General features: G+C 51.8%; 1 protein-coding gene across 4 annotated transcripts in view; it reads left to right on the top strand.

The window, feature by feature from the left end:
- Window positions 1–24,062, top strand: part of ZNF609 (zinc finger protein 609) — a 121,646-nt gene that overhangs the window by 69,639 nt on the left and 27,945 nt on the right. For all 4 annotated transcript variants that reach the window (XM_042851643.2, XM_005280945.5, XM_042851642.2 and 1 more), the window contains exon 3: window positions 16,506–16,731. In XM_042851643.2, coding sequence (XP_042707577.2) covers window positions 16,506–16,731 — 226 coding nt within the window. The remainder of the gene's footprint in view (window positions 1–16,505; window positions 16,732–24,062) is intronic.

Raw genomic sequence — 24,062 nt, 5'->3', positions numbered from 1 at the left:
CGAAGGGCAGTGGATACAGGCTTAGCTCCACTTACGTGAGAGGAACTCCCTGCTTATCTTCTCTCCTTGTCTGAAGACGAAATGTTCCACTCCCTCTTCTCCCATCGTGTTATCTCTGCTGTTGTCTGTCACTTCTCAAGACTCCAGTAATGGACTGAGTTCATTAGCTAGTGCCCTACGGTATGGTATGGCCTCTTGGGCTGACTTGGGTGTGCTGCAACTATCCAGGGATCCAGATTTCTAACCTGTAAGACACTGGGCTGGATGGTAAGGGGCCCGTGGAGCTGTTGACCAGTAGGTCTGACTGCAGGCCAGGTGGTAGGCTAATCATTGGCTCCTGTGTATGTGATGGAGCTGGTTCGCTGACCATTTCTTAGGGGATGTGATCGCCTCCCCAGACACTTATTACCTTTGGCACTAATTGTCCCCCTTGCAGGGGCTGAGGGCTCCAGCTGGGGGTATGGGCTCTGGGGTGGGGCCAGGGATGAGGGGTTCCTTGAGCTCCTGCATGGTGCTAATTAGGCTGTTGTGCAGCCATGCAGCTTAGAGGGAACTTAGGTCGACAGACTCGGGCTAGTGGGGCTCAGGCTAGTGCTCTAGAAATAGCTGTACAGACAGCGCTTTGCAGTTGTGGCTCAGATTCTGAGACCTAGGGAGTGGAGTGTCCTGCAGCAGAAGGGACCCTCCTTCATTTGGTGCCTTGTAGCTGTAAATGCTCAGAACTTGTAAAGGCCCCAGTTAATGCCCTCTTCTCCCACCAGCAGGGCAATGCTAGGATGAGCCATCTGTGGGTGAGCAGCCTGTGTGTGTTGGGGCAGGCCGATCAGGGCAGAGAGGGTTGTGCTGTGTTCTCTGTAACATAATGGGACCCAGAGCCGTCTGTGAGCACAGAACGTCCAGCGAGCCCTGCACTGGTCTAGGAGTTATCTGCGTTTGCCTGTGTGTCCTTTATACCCTGTTAATCCTGATGGAGATTTGCAGTTCAATTTTGGACTCTTCATCTCCAAAGAGCCAGCCTGTAGCCTTTTATAATCCTGCCTGTACTTAAAAGGGTGCTGTGCTCTCGCTGACTGCTTGAAGGTGAGCAGAGCCCAGAGCAAGGTATCTGCCAGAGGGGCGGTGCTTTCTGAACAGGGCTTAGGAGGGGATTTGTGCAGGATGCTTTAATCATGGCAGGAAGCCTGCTCCTGGGGAAGAGCAGCTCTGTGTGTTTGCCTGTTAGCTCTTTAACTGGGGTCATCGTGGAAGCACTTACAGAGTGTAAGGGGATCGGGCTTTAACTTTCTATTCAAGCGTATTATCCTCCTCCTTAAAACAGAGATTAACTGCTTTCCTCCCAGCCTCCCGGGAGTTACAGGATTACCAGCATTTCTTCACTTGCTGACCAGTTGATCTGCCTAAAGGAGATAGTGAGCCCCGTTGGGAAATGCAGCTTGTCCCTCCAGGTCAGAGGGACCCCAGTTCCTGGTGACAGTCAGTGCCTGCTGCTTCTGGAGTTAGCTCGATTACCAAAATTATTGTTCATCATTTGTGTTAGAGCAGTTGCTAGGGGTTGGGACCCCATGGTGCTAATCGCGGTACAAACATGGAATAAGAGTGTCCATGAAGAGCTTACAGTCCTAGTGACCTTGCAAGGTTTCAGCAATGGAGGGACTGTCTGCGCCACCTGGGGTTTGGGTTTATCTTTAGTTTGGCTCGTAACGAGCTTTGAATTCTTAGTCATTTCTGTTGGTGACCACAGAGCATTAGAGCCCTTCCAGCGTGGTGTAGATGAGAGAGGCTGGATCAGTACAAGTGGAAGGGTCAAACACCCTCTGGAAACCCACCCCTAACTTTCTATAAGATCCCAAAACTACCAAAGCCATTGGAGGAGCAATCAGTTTGGAGCTGGAGACATTGGCTAGAAGGTGCTTATAAAATTATTTAGAGCAGGGGGTTCTAGACATTTTCCCCAGAGGCCCCTATGCAGCTGCACTAGGCCCTGTGGCCCACTATTAACACGTCTGGAGGAACGTTATTAATTTAATTATTACAAACACATGAATGATACATACCAGCAGGGGGCCAGAACTTACAGATTTGTCTTTCCCCTTCCAAGCTGCAGCCTGGGGGCAGGTTCCACCCCTCCTCCCACAAAGCAGTGTACCCCATTGATGCCCAGCACCCCTTCCCTTGCAGAGCCAGGGGCAAAAGCCCTGACCTCATTTCCCCCCTAGCCCCCAAATCAAGCCAAAGCTCCATGTTGCCCTCTTACCATAAGCTAGGTCCCCCTGGCCTCCGCCCCCCAGGGATGCTGGTAGGGGGTGACTGAAGTCCCTTGGTGTTGCCTGTCAGCGGTGGCAGGCATGGCACATTCTGCTCTGCCCTGGGACTCCACAGCTCCAGCTCATCCTGTATGGCCCAGTTCTCCTCCAGCTGGGGAGAGACGGGAGGGCAGAGAGAGGAGGCAGAACCTGTTACCCCAGTCAGAGCAGGGGTTCAGCCCAGAGAGCCCCAGCTTGGCCATGAGGGCTCAGCCACACTCCAGAGCAGTGGGGACGAAAGTGTAGGTGATGGTGTGAGACACTGACAAAGGAGCAAGTGAGGCTGGCGCATGGTGTGTGTGGAGGAGGCATGGGCTGGTTACACCAGAGCAAGCAGTTGGCATGTTGGGGGGGGATCTTGAAGCTGAGGAAGAGAAATTTCAATGTGGTAGATTTGAATGGGAAGCCAGTGGAGGGATGCAAGAAGTGGGGAGGTGTGGTCGGAGCAGCAGGCGATGGGCGTGATCTAAGCTGCATGTTAGTTGGCTGAGGAGATCAGAGGGGACAGGGTGGGTGTTGGGGAGACTAGAGAGCCGGCAGGGGCTTGCATGGGTGTAATTGATCAGAGTTTACCAAGCGGGAATAGGCTCCAGCAGAACTGATTGCAGACTGGCTGTGCAGAGCTGAGAAGGAGGGAACAGTTTTACGTAGTGTCTCTGCACTTCAAGGATATGTGCTTGCTCCCTTGTCAATGGGAGGTGCTCATGTGACGCAGTAGGGAGCGGGGCGGACTGACCTGGGAATGTCTGTATGGGGGATGGCTTTATGTGAGGGAAGATACCTGAGCCTGTAACCTGAGCCAGAAGGAGGGTGGGGCCAGGTGACACCTTGGCCCCGGGGAAACTGGACAAAGGGAGAGGAGGAGCCGGGGGGAGGGGAGTGAGTGGGCTGGAAGGGTTTTTGGTTCCAGTTTTGGGCTGGCTGGGAAGACACAGGGAACCCCAAGTCTGGGGTCTAAGATCCTTCCCCCCCCCCCCCCCCCCCCGAGGGACCTGGTTGAGGGGTCCTGGTTGTACCTACAAGCCCTGCTTGGGTCTGTGTTCCTGTTGTCTAATAAACCTTCTGTTGTACTGGCTGGCTGAGAGTCATGGTGAATCGCAGGAAGTAAGGGTGCAGGGCCCGGACTCCCCCACACTCCGTGACAGCTCAGCACAGTGCAAGATGGGTCCAAGGGAGGCTGGGTCCCAGGAGTCTACGTGTTGGGTAGCCCTGCATTGATGCTTGCAGCACTGCATCATAGATGGCATGGAGCCGAGACCTTTGTTTCAAGAGCTTCCTCCTTTAGTGGTGTGCAGTACGTGTGCCTGCATGGGACTCCTCCCTCATTGCCAAACCTGAGTGACTCTAGGAGCAGCGGTGCTGGGTTGAGTCTGCTTTGCCCCCTTGCTGCTGCAGCCACACAGTAGTAAGGGAAAGTTAGAGAGTTCCCAGAATTCGCAATGAAGTGAGTAACCACAGTAACCAGCAGCGATGCCCTGCGTCCACTAATAGGCCTGCTCTGCCTCCAGTGTCCACACGTGGTCAAAGCAACAGGGCACAGCCTCCTTGCTGGGATGGCAGCAGGTATCTTTCCATTGTAGTTCGTGGCTACATTGGAACAGACTCGTTCACATTTTAATTTGATAAGCAAGGGAAGCCTCTGGCACCAGGGCGAGTGCTGGCTGAACCCGGAAGCCAAGAGGTGCTCCTGTTTCCCATCAGAAACTGTTAAAACTCTCCTCAGAGCAATGTGAGTTCTTCACCAGCCCATCAACTGACTGTCTGCTTCACTGAGGGTGTGTCTGCATTGGGAGTTATTCCTGATTAACTCCCTGGGTGGACGCTCTTACTTCCCCATTCCTGCTGCTGTTCTCAACTTTTGCTCTCACCTGGCAGGAGATCTCTTCTATTTTTAGGCTGATGGTGTGGTCTGCTCGATAGAGCTGGTGACATGGGTTCTATCCCTGGCTTTATTGCAGGCCCTTACACTAGGGAAGAGTTTGTGCTTCGACAGAGTCTGCCATCTGGTGTTCTCAAAGCATTGTAAGCAGTGAATTAAGCCTGTCTACACTGCAGGGGAGGAACTTATCTCCACTTTCCAGCCCAGAGAGGGGAAGTGACTTTCTGAAGGTAACAGCAACTAAACTAGGAATAGTTTTGCCCCTAGTGTAGACAGGGTTTAGCACCATTTAAAAACATGTTAGCTGGTCCCTAGGGGAGCATAGTCAGCCAGGACCAACCAGCATTTTTAGGAGTATTAAGCCCTGTCTACACAATGTATAAAGGTTTTGTTGTTTGAAAACATTGTTATGTTTAAACACACTTGTGAACTTCCTAGTCTAGCTGGGGCCAGTGAGTCAGTGCCAGAGGCAGGGATAGAACCCAGATCTTCTGGTCCCCAGCCCTGTGCTCTTACCTTAATCCTAGCCTGCCTCTCTAATAGAATGTGTGCTTCTAGGAAGTCTCTGAACCTCTCTGCTCACCGGCCCCCCACCCCCATCCATTAGAAGGTGTGTCTGCATGCTGGGAATCACCCCAGAGGATGGGCATCTTCATGTTGGAGTGTCCTAGACACTGTGTCCAAGGACAGGTAGTGTGATATGGGGTAGGATCTGTCATATTGCCGCCCCACTGACAAATCACAGACTGGCAGCTAGAGTAGAATCGACTGCCTGTGTTAAATACTGAGCTGCTCAGGGGGTCCTACTGCCTTTGCCAGGCTGTTTCCTGTGATCTTTCAGCAGCTGCTCATAGGTAGGGGATGGCCCTTCCCCCATCCCCTTCTTTCAGGTTTGAAGGGCTCGGGTGATCTTCAGCTAAGGGCAAGAGAAATCGCTGGGTGGTACATAGGGGCTGGAATGAGGAGCAACAGGATACAATGGAGAAATGTAGACTCTATATCAGGCAAATCTGCCTGCTGGGGGGATGGTCTCCCCATGGAAGGATCTGGAGCCCCTCCCCCTGGGACACTTGGAACAAAGCGAGAGAGACAGGGAGTGTAGGGTGTTGGCACAATCCAGCACTGGACATGGGCTGATGCCTGGAGGATTGAGTAGGTCTTTCCTGTCTTCAGCTCCTGGAGTTGATTCTGGCAAAGGACAATTGTTAGATCCCAAATTCAGAGGAATCATTGGTGGCAGGGATGGCTGTTCACATCCTCTGTTCACATCTGCTCCACACCCTCAAGGGACAGCTCCAGTGGAACTCAAACTCGGTAGATGTGCTTGGAGAAGAGCTTCCAAGTCATATGGTCATGGCCAGGGCTGTTCCCCTCCCAGCTGAGGCGAGGGCTTCTGTGAGACTTAGCTGGCAAGATGGAGAAATGCTGTGAAGCTGTTGAAGCAGCTTCCATTCTGGGCAGGAAGGGGTCACCTTGCCAGGCTGCTGAGTGCTGTCTGAGCTGAAGCAGAGATGTGGCTGTCACTGATTTAGAAGCATTTGATGCCTGATCCAGTCAGAGAGTCTTTCCACTGACTCCAGGATTGGATCCTTGGCACCAGCCATTCAGCACTGCTGCCCCCAGGAAGTCCAAACACCCGCCCCTGACGGTTGCGCACTGGTTGGGTTGTAGTTAACAGATGTGTCCCCCAGTGTGACCATGGCGCTGTTCCCAGTTGCAGCCAACCAGCACAGCAGTCCTGTGGCGCGATCCCTGGTGAGGACAGTGTGATGCTCACGCACGCGAGTAAGGTGGCATGTTGTGGAATTGCTAGGAAAGGCTTTGGCTTTTGTGGTTGCCTCATCTCCTACTGTTGCTGCTAAGGCAGGTTTTCCAAGGTCTGATCCCAGCCTCCTGAAATGTCTTGCCGCTTCTGACGAGTAAGAACATTGGGTTCTGGTGAGGCTATTTCCCCTGGTCTTGTGTTGCGCTGCCCATGGTATGGAGCCTGTAAGATGGGCTTGGATTGTCTTTGTTAGTGTATCTTGGGGTGGTGGAGGGGCTCTGCTTTCCCTTGGGAAAGTGGAGCTGTTTCCTTGAGAGTAACTTCCTGTGTGTGTGGAGCAGCTTTGGCCAGCTGCATCTGCACAGTACAGTCAAGCAGCTGCCTCTTACTGGGACATGCACAGAGAGAACTCTGTCTGTAGAATGGGTGACTGTGTTGTGTAATGGTTATAGTAGAGGCTCGGGAGTCCTGTGTTCTATTCCTGACTGCCACTGACTTGCTGTGTGACCTGCGGCAACTTCCTCTTTGCCTCAGTTCTCCCATCTGTATAATGGGGATAATCCCATTCCCTCTTCTAAAGTCCTTTGAGATCCTAGGACCAGAATGCTACATGTTAATTGCAAGCTGTTTCTTTTTGTTACTAAGGTTGTTAGTGTGAAAAGCTAAGTCTGTCCTAAGATCTCATCCACTCCTGCTGCTCCTGACATGCTCAGAAGGGGTTGCTCTGCACAGGTTGTCAGAGCAGGGTTCTAGGTGTGCAATAACTGTCAGTTGCAGCTGATCTCTTAGAGATCTTGTCTCCAGAGGTGAGCTGGGGCTCTCAGATGAGCTTCTAGTGAACAGATGTGCAAGTCATCAGACTCACCAGGACCGTGGGCACAGCACTAATGGCCCTTCTTGTGGGCTATCTCCATAGAGATATCTTGGAGACTGATCCCTCGTCTGCAGGTGGCCTGTCTGGGGAGGGGTATTGGTGTGTGTAGAGCCAGCAGGCAGTGCTGTCTGAGCTCGCACCAGTACCAGCTGGGTGAAGTGGAGGGTTACGACTCCCTTTTGCACAATAAACAAGAGCAGAGTGTTGTAGAAAGAAGGACCCAGGGCACAGCAGAGGGAGCTCAGCAGGAGGTGGGGATAGGGAGAGCTGGGGAAATGAATGCAGTGGGGGAAAGACCTTTCCCAAACTCTTCAAAAGCTGGTGAGCTAATTCTTGTGCTTCCCTCTGAACTAGGCAGAGGATGTGAGGAGTTGTCAGCCTGGTGGGGGATGGGAAATACAAGCAGCCTCTTGCAGGCAGGGCCCTATCATCATCCATCAGCTGCAGAGTTAATGGCCTTGTTGATGGGAGATGCTGTGAATCTCAAGCAGTCTGAGGGATTCTAGGGTGAGAGCAGGCAGTGACAAGCACAGTGGGCAGACTTCATCCAGCAAAGCCTGTGCCACAAGAACAGACGCAGGAGCAGGGAGGCAGAGGCTGAGCCTAGGTTCTGCGATAAGGTTTTTCTTTCTCCCTCCCTCTGTTTGTAAGGGAAACAGCCAGGTTCCCAGGTGCAGTGCAAATCGTAGCCATCTGGATTGGTGAGCTTAGCTTCTCCATTACAGCACGCTGAGGAATTTAGAGCTGGCACGAACACTGCTTGTGCTCTACCTGCTGGGAAAGAAATTCTGACTGCTCCCCCTTCCTGCGTTCGCTTCTCCTCCCTGCTCAGTGCACTCGGAGCAGAACATGGCAGGAGCTGGAGCAAGTGCCCTGGGTTCTGTGGTTGCAGTGCTGGGCTAGCTACCGGCACTCATTGAGCAGATGTTGTGTTCTGATGTCTATCATATTCATTTGGAGAGCAGTATTGAACTTTGCTCCATTTGTGGCGGTATTGGCATAAAAACGGCACTTTTTCTCTGACTCTTCCTTGCTGTGGTGTTTACTGCTTCTTACTACGGAAACTATGATCCTCTTTTGGAGCAGCCACAGTGAAATCTGCAGCCATTACAGACTCTCTGTTAACAGGCTTTGTTGCTGTTCAGTCCAGTTTTTAAAAACTGCATTGGAGCTCCAGCATTGCTTGTTACAGATGTAGCATAGTAAGGATATGCCTTGCATACTTGGAACATTTAAAAACTCCTGCCTAACATCAGAACTGTGCATGCTTTCAGGGTTCATAGGAATGTCTGATCCTTTTTGGAATCTTGCTAAGTTCTAGGCTCATGGTTGTCTTGTGGCAGTGAGTTCCACAGGTTAATGATGTATTTTATGTGTGTTTAAAATAAGAGGAATTTTTAAAAACACTTCCTTTCCTTTTTATTGAATGTCCCATTGCTTGTATATTGAGAGAGAGTAAACAGAAACACCTGATCTACCTTTTCTGTGCCATTCATTATCTTGTATAACTTCTATATTCTTTTCAGAGTAGCAGCCGTGTTAGTCTGTATCCGCAAAAAGAACAGGAGTACTTGTGGCACCTTAGAGACTAACAAATTTATTAGAGCATTATTCATCTTCTTTCTGAACTAAGCAGATCTACCTCTTTGGTCTCTCCTTGAAGGGCAGTCCCTCTAGGTCTCGACTACTCAGAAAATTATGACAATAATTTACAAAATTCACAGCACTGAAGCTTCTCCATTCTTATAGCAAGTAAATGATAAACTCTTTTGGTCGTGATAATTATATTTAAGGTTTCTGGCTTTATACTTAAGCTGGAATTTATTGAGAAGATCTTTCATTTGGGGAGTGAGGAGAAACTATAATTCTAAAACAATAGTTTACACCAGGGTGACAAATCTGTCACATTTCACTCCTGAATCTCTCCACCCCACCCCCACAGGGGATGGGAGACCATCAGGAGCAGTGTATGAAATGCCAAGAGGACGGGGCTTTCCAGTTATCACCTCCACCATCATGTAGCCAGCAAGGTTTCCTGTCCTTGTGGATCATGCGGAACTTGTGTGGCTGAAGTCCCAGTATTCAGTGTGCAGATGGTATAGATTTGGGGATATAAAATGTATGGGCAAGAGGCTTGTGATCTGTGCTCACGGTGCACAGGGTTCCTATGTAGGCATGGGTGAAAGTGTTCACAGCTCTGGCAAATAGTGAGAGCTCTTTTCTCTCTGAATATCCCCATACCATGGGATGTGAGAGCTCTACTGGCACTAACCACCTCTGCAGGTGGGACAAGTCACTGCATCCTTCTATGCCATGGTGCCCCAACAGGGTTAGCATTAGTGATGACATTGCTCTTTTTGGCTGGGTCAAAATAGAACATTACGCTTGTCAATCAGTCCATGAGGTTTAATGGCCTCTGCATGTATGGCGTCCAAGGGCCACGGGTTAGCCTGCCTCCGTGATGAGTTATGCAGTGACTGCACCACTGTTGTATAGTCAGGCATGAGCACTCCCAGAAGACACCGTACTTCACTGGCATTCTGTGGTGCTGACAAGCTTTGGTTGGCTGCTTTCTTGTTAGGATCTGGTGCTATTCCAGCTGCAGAAAAGATGTAGCCAGAAAACACTAATGAGGATTTATTGCACTCACGTTTAGCTCCATGTAGGGTGAGGTTCTTCTCCTGGAGTCTTTTAAATACTGCTTTGAATGATCTGTCATGTGCCTCCCAAGTGTGTCAGACGTCCTCCCTGGGGTCTGACTCCAGGGCTGCCTGGCAAAACCTGCTAGAGTGTGCTCTGGAGCACATAGGCAGTGGAACAGGTGCCAGCATTGAGTCTTCTGTGTGCTGAAGACCAACGTGCATTGACAATATCATAACATATCTTCATGTTGTTGATAAGCAATGTGGAGGTCAGGCTTGGAGTAGACTCTGGTTCCTATTTGAGGTTACTGATGGTACCATCCACAGTGGGTGGAGCTACCACCTCCCAGAAGACAGCAGTGTGGGGGAGATGAATGTCGTCACACAGTGTGACTCTCTGGGCTCTGAAGTTCTCACGGTTGGCGATATCCATGGGCTCTATGGAGGAGTCCATGTGTCCGGTGGCATGTGAGCTCAGAGTGGAAGCCTCCGAGCGCCTCGGTTTGGGTATCACTGGAGCAGTTGGTCAGTGGTAATTGCCACGTGTCTGGAGATGTTTGAAACTCCTCTGACAGTGTGAAGGGATGCGAGTGCTGAGGCCCTCATCTCTGAGCCAAGATCCAGCAGTGCCTTGCACAGTAAAAACACTGCTTTAGCGATGCTCGTTCAGTCTGGGCCATTACACGTAATGATGCTGGGAATCCATAGAGGGGCTGTCTTGCTGAGCTATGGTTCAAGCTGCTTCTAGGCATTGTCAATCTGAACACTGATATGACTCCTGAATCAGCACCTGATGGGGAAGTGGCAAATATAATTCCAAGCTTCCATTGGCTGGAACATATGGCGCTGTGTATTATATATGCATGGGCTGCCGGGGGTGGAACGAGTCATATGGTGAGTTCAGTCTTCCAGATTGTGTATCTGAACCAGGCGTGTGGTCTGGAGAGCCTGTGTTCTCCCCAGAGCACCGTGTTATCTGGAACCTCAGGGTTCCGGGGTCGTGGATGTGGGGGGGAGGGTTCTCTATGCTGTGAGAAGCAGCGGTGTGCAGTGGCCGGCCTTGCAGCAGGATCTACAGATTGCTGCTCTGGCGGGACCGGATGGCTGTCCCTCCTGGTGATGGGCGGGGTGATTACAGTTCCAGCATCCTGCCTGGAGAGAGCCTGCATCTGCCTTTTGAATTGCAGCTTGCGTTGTGTTGATGGATTGCGGCATGTTATCAATGCCTCCTGCTTGTGGGTCTGACGCTCTAGCAGCACGGGCAGCGGGTGTCTCAAAGCCGTACTGTGTTCTCTGTACTGACAGGCTGCTTGCCCCAAACCTTCCCCTCCCAATCTCTTCACCTGAGTGTCACTTCACACCTTGCTGCTCCTCTCCTTTCCCTTGACTCCCTCGCCCCCTGCTCTTTTCTTTGTATGTGGCTGATCCCCTCCTCGCTACACCCACCCAAAACAAAGATTGGGAAGTACAGTGATGTTTGCCACCATCCCAATGTTCACTGTGCTTGTGTGTTCCACCCTTCCCAATCTGTCTGGTCTGTTTAGACAATATTGTCCCATTGTTTCCTTGGACTCCCTGGTCCATCGGCCTGTATCCAGCTGTTGTCTCTTGTCTTATACTTGGTCCATAAGTTCTTTGCAGCAGAGGCTGTCTCTTTGTTTTGTGTTTGTACAGCACCTAGCACAGTGGGGTCTTGGTCCATGCCTGGGGCTCCTGGGTGCTATGGTAATACAAATACTAAGTAATCATGTGCAATTTAGGACAATCTCTGATCTTAGCTCTGGCCCCGTCCATGTTAGGAGACTTGCCGATCCTGGCTAGCTGGTCGTGGTTGGTGTGTAGTGTCTCACTTGGCTTTTGCTGTGTTCAATGCTCTTCTTGGAGTCGGAGGATTCTCTGAGGCTCTCTGTTGATGAGGAGAGTAGGTCATGTTTAGAAATGTCTTAGCTAATTCCTTTTACCTAACTGGTTTGGCACACTACTGTAGCCAGGGGGTTAACACATGTTAGCTGCTGTAGTGCTGACCACAACCAGCTATCTCATTTGAAAATGTGCTAAACTCTGGTTATGCTAGTGTGTTAACATGTGTTAACACTACCTATGTTTCTAGTGTAGACATGGCCCAAGTTTCTTTACTGACACTGCTTAATCGTCTCCAGTGTCAGATGTCTCAGACCTGTTGCCCTGAAAAGTGCCATCACACAGCTCACTTTCTGGTGTTACCAATACCTTTAATGTCTGATGCTATCAAGAAATTTCCAAAATTGGCTTGGTGTTTTCTGTTTGGGTCAATGTGATGTCGGGGTCAGGTATTATAATCCAGCCTTGATGTCAATCCTGTTTGATTTTTGTACCATATACCTCTGTTTCTCCAGGTTTAACTAACTGCTGCTGTGTGTACTGATTAAGATGTGCTGGCCCTTTAATGTGAATTATCTTAAAGACACCACACGGTAGCATGGCTGCTGGAGGCATCTTGGCATGGGCTCAGGATGGCAGACAGCTGACTTCTGTGCACGTCCAGAGATGTCTGGCCCTCCCCGTGTCAGCACCTGGCTGGAAGTTCCCCTTGCAGAGGGGTTTGGCATGTTGTCTGTGTGTGGTGAGCAAGGCACCAGAAACACCACCACTTTGCACTGGTAGCGTGTTTCCAGCAGCATGTCTGCTTTGAGCTCTAAGCCTGCTGCCAGGGAAAGGTTTCAAGATCCTTCCTTAATCCCCCAGTCCTGTTCTAAGATTTCTCTATGATCCTTGCAGCTTCTCGGGGCTGCATTTTCTGTCTTGTTTTCTCCATTCAGCAGCCTTTGTGTGATTTTCTGAGTCAGCTGTGTTACACTCTGGTGACTAAGACAAGCGTCTGAAGTTCCTGATGTTGGAGAAGAGACAGGGCTCTGGTGTTGTAAACACAAAGCGGGTTCTTCATTGTGGCTGGTGGACAGACACAGACTCTACCACTCTCTGGCTTGCGCTGGGGAGTGAAACGTATGCTGCACGGCTATCACCCAGGGACTGTCTAGCGCCTCGGCCCCGGGAGAGCAGTCGTTGAGCCCACAGACGTTAATAGCTTTAGCCTCAGGACCCCCAGCAGGCAGGATAGCCTCCCTGTACAGAGAGGAACTGAGACAGGCTTTGTTACATGGTTTGCGTGAGGTCACACGGGGAATCTGTGGCTGAGCTAGGAACTGAAGCCGGATGTGAGTCACATGCCGTGAAGCCTGCCTTAGAGGACCTGCAAGGTTTGTTATCTGCATCCTCGCTCAAAACTGCCAGGAGTCTGAAGGGGGCTTTAAAGTGGTTGCTTAAGGGGTGTGCATGTTGGAGTGCTACCTAATGAGCATGCTTCCTGCTGCAAGTCTCCCTGCCTGGAGAGCTGCGTCTAGAACCGGACTGGCTGGTGCTGAAGTGCTGGCCTTGTGGTGGGGGTTTGATGTGACTAGCTGAAGGGGAGAGAAGCTTGCAGTCCTGGCTTTGCACGGCCTTCTGCTTGCTGCTCACAGTAGGGCTGGCTCCAGCTGTATGTGGCTCTGAGCCTGGGAGGAGATTCATGGCTAGTGACATCGCTGTGCTCAGGAGGAGGACACTGTAATTACTTCCCATGGTGAGACTAATGAGTGCCTGGCTCCTTCCTTTCCCACATCAGTCTCTGTTCACAGGCTGTCCGCCTGAGGCTTGTGCAGTGACCAGCAGGCCGAGCCTCTCGCCTTGTGTCGGGCTCGATAAAAGATGCAGGATGAAAAGTCCTGTCGCTGGGAGATAAGACACAGGTGTTAGGTGAATTCAGGGACTGATTTGTCTCCAGCACTGGCCCACTTCTCAGCTCTGTTCCAAGTCTTCCCAGGACCCGGCTGCCTGGCTGCCAATCGCCTTGCTGGAGGGAGGCGTTGTACTCTCTCTCCTTTGCCTTTGTGGGTTTTTCTCTTTCTCTCTCTCTTCCCCCTAATCTAAAGCTGCTGCCCCTCCTGGTTTCCCTTTTCTCCGGATGGCTGATAAATAAGGCTTCATTGGTTCCAGTACAGAGTGAAATATGAAATCCCATAAAGCCACCTCGCTTATTAGATGGGTCTCAGCAAACTGCTTATTATGCACTGCGGCATAACGCAGATTACAAATGTGCCCAAACGATAATTAGCAGAGCTGGAACTGTAATTAAACACGCCTGTGCTGCACTGTGGTTTCTGTTGCAAAGTGGAAGGAAGCTGAACGGTTTCAAAACCCACAGGTGCCCTTCCTTTCCTCTGCCACACAAACAAGCGATCAGCCACTGCTCCCAGCGCTGACTAGCAAATGACACTCGGGGCTGAATGCTTCCCCACCTGACGCTCCATTTCTGCTAGTCCTGTGCTGTCAGCCAAGTTGTGTCAATTGCACATGGTTCCTCTCCAGCTATTTCACTGCAGGGGACTGGCGTTAATTTGTAAATGGATGGGAGTTGGAGGCAGTCTCTTTGCTTGTGCTAGGGGCTCAGGGAGAGGGGTTTTCTGGAGCTGTTTGCTTTCTTGGTCCCTAGCGATTCCCAGGGACTCGTTGTTTACGTGAGATTTGCTGAGGTGCCGAGTGAGGCCCCCCCCCTGCACATGTGGCTCCAATCTGCCCCAGTGAGGATCAGCGCCCCCTCTTGGGCAGGGAACTATGTGGAAGGCAAAATTCTTTCATCTCCGATCCTTCAGGGAGAACAGGCCCAAGGGCAGCGCCAAAAGGGGCTTGGACAGCACAAGTGCGGGGTGTGGCAGTCTCTCCAAAGGGTTGTCTCAGAAATGAAGGCCAAGGGCCTGGATCCTGAGGGATTTGGTGCTGTCAGCAGAAAGCCAGGCCTTCTGTCAGGAGAAGCCCTCTGCCGCTGAGTGGGGGGAGACTGTAGCTCAGTCACTACGGAGGAAACCTTGGGGCTGTCTTTAATGCTTATCACATTGGATTCGCTTTGATGGGCTGTTCAGAGGAGACGGGGACAAGGAGCTGACTGCAGGCCAGCGGTGCTTTGCCCTGTCTGCTTTAGTAACATGGGCAATGGCAAATCCATCCACCCAGCTTCTCCTGCCATCATGTGGTGAACTACTACATTTTACACCGGTGCTGCCCACTGCCTTAGAACACCCCTTTGCCTCCTGCTCCTCCAGCATCGGTGGCACGAAGCTTGGCCCCCTCCCCTGTTCAGCCTGGGGACGCCTGCTCCTGAGAATTCAAGGGGGCTTTTCAGACTGCTTGGTGCTAATGGAGTTGCAAATGTCCCTGAGGTGGGACTTGGGTGTGGGGAGATGCGGGAACTTAGGCCCCACAGCAGAAGTCATGTGGAGTGAGGCTGGGCCTGATATGGCAGCTGAGGTTCAGTGTGTGGTCTTGTACTCCAGCTAACAGTTTCATAAAAAGGCAAGCTTAGCAAAGGTCTCTCTCTCTGTGACAACAGGCAGCTAAGGATAATGTTTTGGCAGCTGTTCAGGGACCAGAATTTGTCTCAATGGGAGTCTGAACATTTTGTAGCTGTTGACAGTTGAGTGCCACAAATAGCGATGACTTTATGGTTGGTAATGCCGGTAGGGCCGTCCCCAGCAGGCAGGGCACCTCCTGGCAAGCAGCTTGGAGACCTCTTCTTCCTGCCTCTCTGGGGCTGAGGACAGAGGGAACAGCCAAGCTTCCCATGGTTCTAGCTCCAGGGCTGTGCCAAGCAGCAGGCTTGCAGGGGCATCTCCTGGCTAGTTCACTGCTGGATGCTGTGGAGGTCTGTCCCAACTCCCGGAGTGGCTGCGTTGCAGTTTGCTAGCTTGCTGGTGACTTGCACGGGAGTGGTTTCCTTAGTGTCTGCTGCTGCTTTGAGCTGCTCAGCATCTTATCGAGATCAGAAACCCTACCCCCGGGGAGGAGGTCAGAGCACAGCCCAACCAGCCAGCATGGGTAGTGCTGCAAATCCCCATTGCAAGGGTACGGTTGGAGGGCTGATTGAGTGTGGGTGGGAAGGCTGCTTTAGCTGGTGGGAGGTGAGAAAATGAGCTATGCTGTCTGGGCACTGGAGACACAGGCTATATACCGAAGCATTCCTTTGGCTGGCAGTCTGGACAGGGCTCTGAAATGAATCAGCCCTTTGACTTTTCTCTTCTGTCACACGGTGCTGGACCACGGAGCGTCAGCTGGGGTGACTTTCTAACCTGCTCAGCCATCTGAGCAGGCTGCTTGCATAGCCGAGAGGCTGTGAGCCTGGTTTACTGAGCTGGGGAGTTGGGGTGGAAAGGGCCACAGGGTTTGTCTGTGCTCCACCCAGTTCAGCTGAGTTCTCTGCTTTCCATGCAGACCTACCCCAGCTCTGGCACTGAGGAAGTGACTTTCATGTGCGAGAGAAGCAAGATGGCTGGGTTTCCTCTTCAACATGAGAAACCCCCTGGGTCATCCCAGCAGGGCTCTGGTGCATGGAAAGCAGAGGTGTAGGGATTAGTCTATAAACAGGCAGGGAGGTTGCTGGGGGTCAATCTGGCCTGGGATAGAGCTGGGGAGAGGCCATTGGGATGGAACAGGTATCTGAAGGCTGCCAGCTGCCTCTCCTGCCTTGCCCCAGCCAGCCTGGCAGAATTCTGTGATTCCTTCCGTCAGATCCAGGGCTGCTTTTCTGGGTGTTGACGTTCAGGCAATAGCCAAACCAGATCAGTCGCCAGGCAGAGTGACTGGCTGGCTACGGGAGACTGGGAATCCTGTGCTGGAAAGGCTTTTCATCATTGAAAGCATCCCAGCTAGAGGCTCTCCGGCAGGGCTGAGGTCCAGCAGGTCTCCAGCTGAGGAACATGGGTGGGGCCTAGACTCTGTTTGTAAAATGCTGTCCTTGCAGTGGGCTGTAGTTTATAGGCATATCGGGACTGGAAAAGACCTATTAAGTCCTAGTCCTGTGATGGAGGATGGATGGGCTGTCAACCTGCTCCGAGCAAATGGGTCAAATGGGAGAGTGGCAGGAGGGGGGCGCCCTGAGTTGTGTTCTCCAGGAAGGCAGGACAGCCTTGTTGGTGTTTGCTTTCTCCTTGGTGCTCTCCCCAGTGGTCACTGGTGTATTTCTCCTTCCCCGCAGATGGAGTCTCCAGTCTCCACGCCTGCAGTGTTGCCCTTGCATCTCCTGGTCCCAGTTGTCAATAATGACATCTCATCGCCGTGCGAGCAGATCATGGTACGCACTCGCTCTGTGGGGGTGAACACCTGCGATGTGGCATTGGCTACCGAACCAGAGTGTCTGGGTCCTTGTGAACCTGGCACCAGCGTCAACCTGGAGGGCATCGTCTGGCAGGAGACGGAAGATGGTAAGTGCCTTTGGAGAGCTTGTCTTTCCTCTTCCACAGTTGGATTGTTGTTTGTCATACCGTTGTGTTTATTGCCAGGTGCGCGCACACTGCTGCATCCCCAGCACTACCCTTCCAGGCCTAGGAGGGGTGAGGTATTCTTGGAGGACTGTAGCTGGGATGGGAGGAGTTCAGAGGGCATGTCTCAAGGGTCACTTCAAAGTGTCAATCTATACAGCAAATCCAGTAACAGTAACAAGTGTGTTCCCTTAGCCCATAGCCCAGACAGGGAATAGAAACACCCAGCGCCCAGTAGTGCCGTTGTCACATGAATTAAAACTGATAAAGAAGGGAGCGCACCAGGCTGCCTCCCTCTTCCAAACTGAGCTTTGTTCATGTTCCTGAATCTCTCCCAAGGCCACACGTAACCAGCGAGGCAGCAGGAGGCTCTTGCTGAGTAACTGATCCAGTCAAGCTCTCACAACAGGCCCTAGAGGAGATCAGGGTTCCAGGCCAAAGGAGCCTTTTTCAGCTGGGCGCTGATCTGGTCTTGTGCTCAAGGCCTGGCTTTGTGTTCCCAGTTCATGAGAGTTGATGAGGTTTAGCTGCTGTTGGACCCCTGCCAGCACCTCTGTCCCAGGTTATTTGGAGAGCTCAGAGCACAGATCTCTCCAGGTATGAGAGGCACAAACCTGTGCTCGTCCCTGAAGTTGAGACCAGTTGTCATCATGAGCTCTCTCCACAGCACCATGTGCCTCTTTAACTGCCTCTGTAGGAGTGTGTAAATCTGGAGGCTGTGAGGTGAGCACAGATCAGAGCAGTGTGTGCGCGGCATCCTGGTAGTGCTGTGGGTGAGTTCAGCTTCCCCGCAGCTGCCATTGTTTAATGGGGCAAGGGAGGGTGCTCCAAAGGCAATGCAGAGGTGCTTAGAGAGGAGAGCCATTGGCGAACCAAGGGAGTGGGCTTGGGCAAGCAGACCTTGCGAGACCCAGGGTGTGCATTCTCCTCAGGCCAGGTGCCAGGCTGGCTGAGTGATGGGATCGGCACCACCTTCTCTTTATGGTCTATTCCTAGTCTAGAATTACTACCTGTGTGCACAGGAGCCAGTCCTAAGGTACCTGCCCTTTTCCTGACTCCCTCTGAATTGGCTGTGTGCAGTGCTGGGGATTACTTTTCCGGGGTCAGTGTATTGAAAAGATCTGGAAGTAGATAGCCCATTGCTGTGTTTCCCTTGCATTTGCTTGGCTCAGAACATTCTGGATTTGCCTTTTTGAAAGTGGCCTTGTAGCTCATGAAATACAGGGGCTATTCGTGTGAACACCCATGAAATGAACGTTGGGTGAATGTCACACAACTAGTTACTGAAGGAAGCACCAGAATGTGGCTCCTTGTTGGAAACTCCTCAAGCTTCAAAATTGGGTTGGAGAGTACAGAAGACCATCCTTCTCTATGAGACTCCAACTGCCTCCTGCTTCCCGGGAGGCTGGAGGTACCTTGCGAATATCCTTTCATGTGGCACATCTGGTCCCAGCTGGAACTGGGATGTGGGAACAGAACCCAGAGGGGGTGGTGGCAGCACTTAGTGACAATCAGATGCCTCAGAGAAGCTCATTCCTAGAAATGGACACCCCTGCGTCTGCTCCTCCCTCACTAATGTCTGTTGGGGACTGCCGGGGGCATAGGTAGTGCTCTTGTGATTGCTAGTACAGAAACTCCCTTGGTTGGCTCAAATGATCATTACAGCTTAAACCTAAATCTCCATAGGCAGGGGTACGCTGTGGCAGTTCAGCCAGAGGTTGCTTGTTCCAGTGTTGCAGGCAGAGGTTACAAGCCACATCTACAGCTTGTGTGTAATTTTGCTGGAGTTCGTCGCTTTGTGTCAGTCTCCAGTACATAAAATGATACATGGGCAAAACCAGTTCTGTGCAGCCCTCAGTATCGTGTAAAGATCATGGACTGGGCCCAATTCCCCTACCATATTTTTTAATGTGTGATTGGCCCATGGCCAAATGGTGCAGCTACAACTGTGCAGCTTATTAGTATGGAGCATATTCCCACTGGGATGAGAGCGAGACCTGAAGCAGTTGGGAGAGGGGAGCTTTGTGGGGTGTCACCTTAGAGCCTGAGTCCCAGTGGGGTTTGGCCAGAGCACTGAGGCAGGAAACCGTCTGTTCCGTGCCGCTCCATCCCCTCCATGGCTTTCTGCTCAGTTGTGTGGTTGGAAAGTTTCATCAGATTCGTGGTTAGCAAGGAATTGGAAGTGGCTTTCTCTAGTGCACCTGAGGAAGGAGGGAGCAACTATGTTGCAAAATTAAACCCCGGAGGATTCCTCCTTTCTTGGCTAGTGTTGCTGGTGGGGAGGAGGAAGCAGATACAGACCTTGGGGCCTGGATTGTGGAAGTCGGTGTGTGCTGGTGGAAGTCTGTGCTTGCAGCTGTCAGTCTGTGGCATAGGTAAAACTCACTGAGAGTGCGTGAGCCAGCCGTGCTGCTGGCTGCCCTTTCCACTCTGTGCTCCTAGGATTGGATTGGGGAGACCTGCGGGAAAACATAGGGCTTTATGCTGATAAGCCCTGCTTTTGGGGTAATTTTAAAGCACTAGTCTCTGTTGAGTGTCCAATCAGCTGCCTGCCAAGGTCTCGCTCTGTGAAGCAGACTTGGCAAACAGCCTTCGCTTCCCTCCAGTCTACCCCAGGAGTCTGTGAGCCACTGCCTAGTCCCCACGCGTGTACTCTGTCGCTTTGGTCCCACGTATCTATGCCGCAGTCATTGCCTCACATTTCAGAAAAGCCGCCTGTGCCTGCAAGGCCTGGAAGAAAAGCGGCTTGGCTGCACTGTGTGTAAGATCTCTTCCCTCTCACCTACCCCAAACTTATTTCCTGTCTGCCTATAGGATCATGATCCTCCCCCTAGAGTCCCAATGTCAGGCTCTTGGTTCCTATTAGGGATGTAAAAGGTTAAATGGTTAACCGGTTAACTGGTAAGCATTAGGCTTACCGTTAACCAACCTTAACCGTTAACCCCAGCGGCCCCGGCCAGCCAGAGGAGCCCCAGCCCCCGCCGCACCAGGCCAGCCGGAGGGACCTTGGTTAACGGTTAACCAGTTAAATGATATAATTTTGATAATTTAACCAGTTAACTTTTTTTTTTAACCGATATTTACATTCCTAGTTCCTATAGAGGAGCAGGCATCTTGTGCTAGCCCTATTGTCAGCCTCTCACTCGAGATGGACTCTTCATTCAGATCAGGGCCAAGCAGGGCTTAACAAACCCACTCACTAGTGGTAAGTAGTAACCTCTTTCCTGGTGGGTGAGAGGGAATTGGGGGAAGCCAAGGCCATCGATTTCTGCCAAGTGTAAGCTTTCATAGAAAAGAGAAAAATTCGGGATACTAGTAAAGAAAACCATTCCAGTGTGTCCTGATGCAGTGAGTTCCTGAGTCTGCCGATAGCCCCGGTGCCTCTGCTGCTTCTCAAAGCTTTCCCCAGGCTACAGCAGCATGAAGCTGACAAGACTGGTTAATTCACTGCTTTTGAGAGCCCTGGGAGCAACCATGAAACTGACAAATTGGATCTCCCACTCTTGTGTCAGGAAAGCTGTGAGCAGAGGCAGCACTGGAGCTATTCACAGGGGAGGGGAACATAAAAAGAGTCTGGAAGCAGGGTTGAGTAGGGAGACCACCAACTTCACAGCAGCAGCCAGGAGGTTGAGGGAGATTAACCCACCCTGCCCCATGAATAGTCAAGAGGCTCTGGGGTGGAGAAGGAACAGATGAAAGCTCCTGAGTTCTTCCAGGGTTCAGAGGAGGGAAAGGCCTGATTGCTACCCACAGCTCTCAGCGAAAGCTGCTGCAGCAGGCTGCCTGCTCCATACAGATGGCCACTTTCTACTGCACTCATTTCCAGTCCTCTCTGATTCAGGCTTAAACAACTCCTTTAGCCTCAGTGCCTGGTATTTCTTTTTCACTCCCCCTCTGTTCCATGCCTCTCCAGTCTGTGCAGTTCTGCAGCCTGTCTGCCTGTCCTTCCACATTATTCCTTTTTTGGCAACCATTGTTTCAGATTTTGCCTTGGAGGCATTCTGCAATTCCTGCTGCTTGGCTATTTTTAGTCTGCAGTAATTCAATGAACTCTGCAAAGATTCTTCTCAGCCTGGCTCCTGCCGTCAGGAGCAACGGCTTTGCTGCGAGGGCTGTGTACCTGGTATTCAGGGCTCAAGTCCTGTTGTCTCCGCTGGCCAGTCCCAGTCTTCAGTGCAGTGCTCCCGTCGTGTGTGTAGCTAGCAGACTTCGTATAGAGAAGAACTGACTAGAACCTCTTTGGATGAAGCTCTCCCTAAGAACACACCCACTCCACTTCTGTCCCCTGGCCTCAGCCCACAGTGAAAGGGTGTAGGGGCTCTGCTGTAGGATTATGGCACACGCCTTGCTTACATGATATGTGAGGCTAGGGTTTGCAAAATGCCCTGAATGCATCTCGAGTGACTGGTCCGTGACCCCAGATGTCCCCAATGGTTAGAGGGAGCTCTTGCTCCCCTGCTGGTGGGTTGGGCAGCACCTCTCTCTCTCTCTCTTCCCCTTTTTATTTGCTTGATTAATTTTTCTCCGCTTCCCACCTCTGCTCTGTGTTTGGTGTCTCTTCTTTAGTCCATCAGTGCTGATGCTGCCCCTAGCCCTGCCCAAGTGGAACTCTCCCGCATTGACAGTTTCACTTTGCTGCTTGGGAAGCGCTCTGGGCTGCAGTAGCACCCATGGTACCTGTGCTTAACTCCCAGTAGCCACAGAGCGGGGGCGGTGCTTTTACTGTATGTCTGAAGCTAAAGTTCATGGCTTAAAATATCAGCCCCATATTTAGCTGATTGCAGGAAGTGTGTGATGTCAGCGACGTGGCTCTGTGACAGGGAGAGGGGTTTGTTGCAACATATGAACTGGTGTTCCCAGTTTCCTTGCACTGTTTCCTGAGTGGGGTTGATAGATTCGTATGTGCGTGGGCTGTTTTATGCCTGGATAAAGACTAGTCTAACCAGGCACAGGACTGAAAGGGCCTTGCTTCCTTAGCTTAACTGCTAAGCAGTTACTCCGGGGAGAGATGGCCTCTCCTGACATCCGGTGAGCAGCACTCAGGCTGTTTCAGGCACTTAAACCCGAGACAGAGGTGGAGAGAAGCTCCTAGCAGGATCACTGAAGCCTGCTTCTGTACTTGGGAGAAGCAGCCAGATGTTCCCTCCCCACAGCAGCTACAGAACATTGTTTGCTCTGAGTTCACTGTAGTCCTCCTGAAGAAGCTGTTGTGAGTTCCCAGCACTGTACACTTGTGGATTCTGACCCATGCCTTTCCCAAGTGAGTCTCGGGGCTTGTCTACCCTTGCAGCACTGGAGCTGTGCTGCTGCCATGCTGTGCTCCCATAGAGTGAGAGATGGGTGGAAGGCTCTGACCTGGTGTGTGACAAGTCCCTGGCAAACTGGCTTTGCATCGGACTTGTCCCTCGGTAATCACTCCCACCTAGGCCTTCCTGCACGCTCAAATCTCCCAACTGCATGTTTGTCCCTCCCAGTCTGAGCTGCTTAACATCATATAGTGCCAACCAGGCAGAGGGAATTTGGGCTCATCCAGTCACATAACTTCCTTCTTCCATTCCTGGGAGCTGTGTCTGCAGCCTACCACTGAACTGTCTGGGCGCTGTGTGCATGAACTCGTAGCTGGAATAGACTTTCTGTAGCATCTGGGCAGATGATACTTGCCTGCCTTGGCCACCTCTGGGAAGGACAGCAGCAGGCACACAACAATGGAAGGAGGAGGGGATGTTTTGGCTAGAGCAGCCTCCCCTTCCAAGGGAGGGCATTGCCTCTCCCTGTCCTGTGGAGTCAGGAGGTTGGTTTTAAGCGCTCATGGAACTCCTGTATCAGCCCAGAAGGGTAAAAGTTGGTGTCAGCCCTGCTAGGAGGTAACCCTGGGATTCCAGGGGCTCGGAAGGTTTTACAACTGATGCTTAGACATTCAGCCTTCCCCTCCACCTAGCACTGGCAGACACAGCCATCGCGCTGTAGGAGAGCGGCCCTTAGGAGCCCTCTGAAAGAGCTGGAAGAAACAGATGCCTGGCAAAGCAAACTAGGGCCTATAGCAGGCTGCTGAATGGCCATAGTTTACTGGCCTCAGTGTCCCTTGGAAACTCTTGGCTCGGGTTCATCCCTGTGATTTTAGCTGTGTGTGACACAGCACTCTGCTCCCTGCTGGTTGTACTTCCTGGGCTCCTCACTCTGGGTGACCCCTCTTTGAGTGGCGGCTGCCCCTCCCTGCCTCTCTCGCCTGCCCCAGGAATGTGTTGTGTTAAATGCCTTTCATGGGAGCAGCTGTCTTGGCAGTTTCCTTAATTCTGTTAGGTGTGATTCCGATCTGCCAGAGCTATTAACAGATCTAATTATACTGGAAAGCAGTGCTCTGCTTGCTGCCTCGTTAGCTGCTGGGTTTCCTTTCCCTCTCGCTTTAATTAACTTCACCTGGAGTGGAGTGCGCCAGCTGGGCAGAGCCTCCTGGCCCCCACTCACCTGGATGTGATGGGCATGACCAAGCCAACTCCCGCAGTTTCCCATCCCAGTGCCATGGCGACTTGCCGTGGAAACACCTTAGCCAATAGCAGCTTCATTTTGAGCCAAAACAAGCCATTGTCTGACATGCAAACCTTCATAGCAACAAGGCTCACCTCATGGCAACAGCAGCTGCTGCACAAAGGAGACTTCAGAGCTCTCTCCCTGATCTGTTTGTTCTGAGGGGCAGGATGGGGGCTGCTCAGAGAGGGATGCAGAGGGCTTTGCTTTCTCCCTTGGCCCCTGTTTATTGTAGGTGGCGGTTCTGTTGATATTAGAACGGCAGTGGCTCCAGCAATACACCTGGGACCCAGGTTTGAATCAGTGCTGCTCCTCTTCCCGGGGCTCTGATGGCAGGGCAGAGAGCTTTAGGAACCAGCAATGCAGGCCGGTGCAGTCAGGAATACAGCTGCTTACAGGGAGTAGTGAAAAGCTGCAGAGCCCTTGCTCGGAGCAGATTGCAAGGATGTGTAAAAACGTGTGTTGTTCTTCTGTGCCCCCACCTCCTCTCTGACTAGACATGCACCCTTTCCCCTCAGTACAAAATGCGGCTCCTCGGAGCACCTTCCCACTTCTTGGTCTGACATGGCTCTCCAGCCCCACTGGCTTCCCTTTCTCCACTGCATCAAACTAGTGTCTTGGAGCCTTCCAGGCTCAGCATACTGCTGCTTCTCATCTCCTAGTATTGCCTCCTACCCACCCGCTCTGCTAGTGATGGCAGCCTCAGCTTATCCCCTCCCCGCACTTGTCTGTCTCTGTGCTTTTTTGCC

The sequence above is a fragment of the Chrysemys picta genome, chromosome 10 (genome assembly GCF_011386835.1).
Source record: "Chrysemys picta bellii isolate R12L10 chromosome 10, ASM1138683v2, whole genome shotgun sequence".
Lineage (NCBI taxonomy): Eukaryota > Metazoa > Chordata > Testudines > Emydidae > Chrysemys > Chrysemys picta.
Note: the sequence above shows the minus strand (reverse complement) of the source record. Positions and strands in the feature narration are given on the sequence as shown.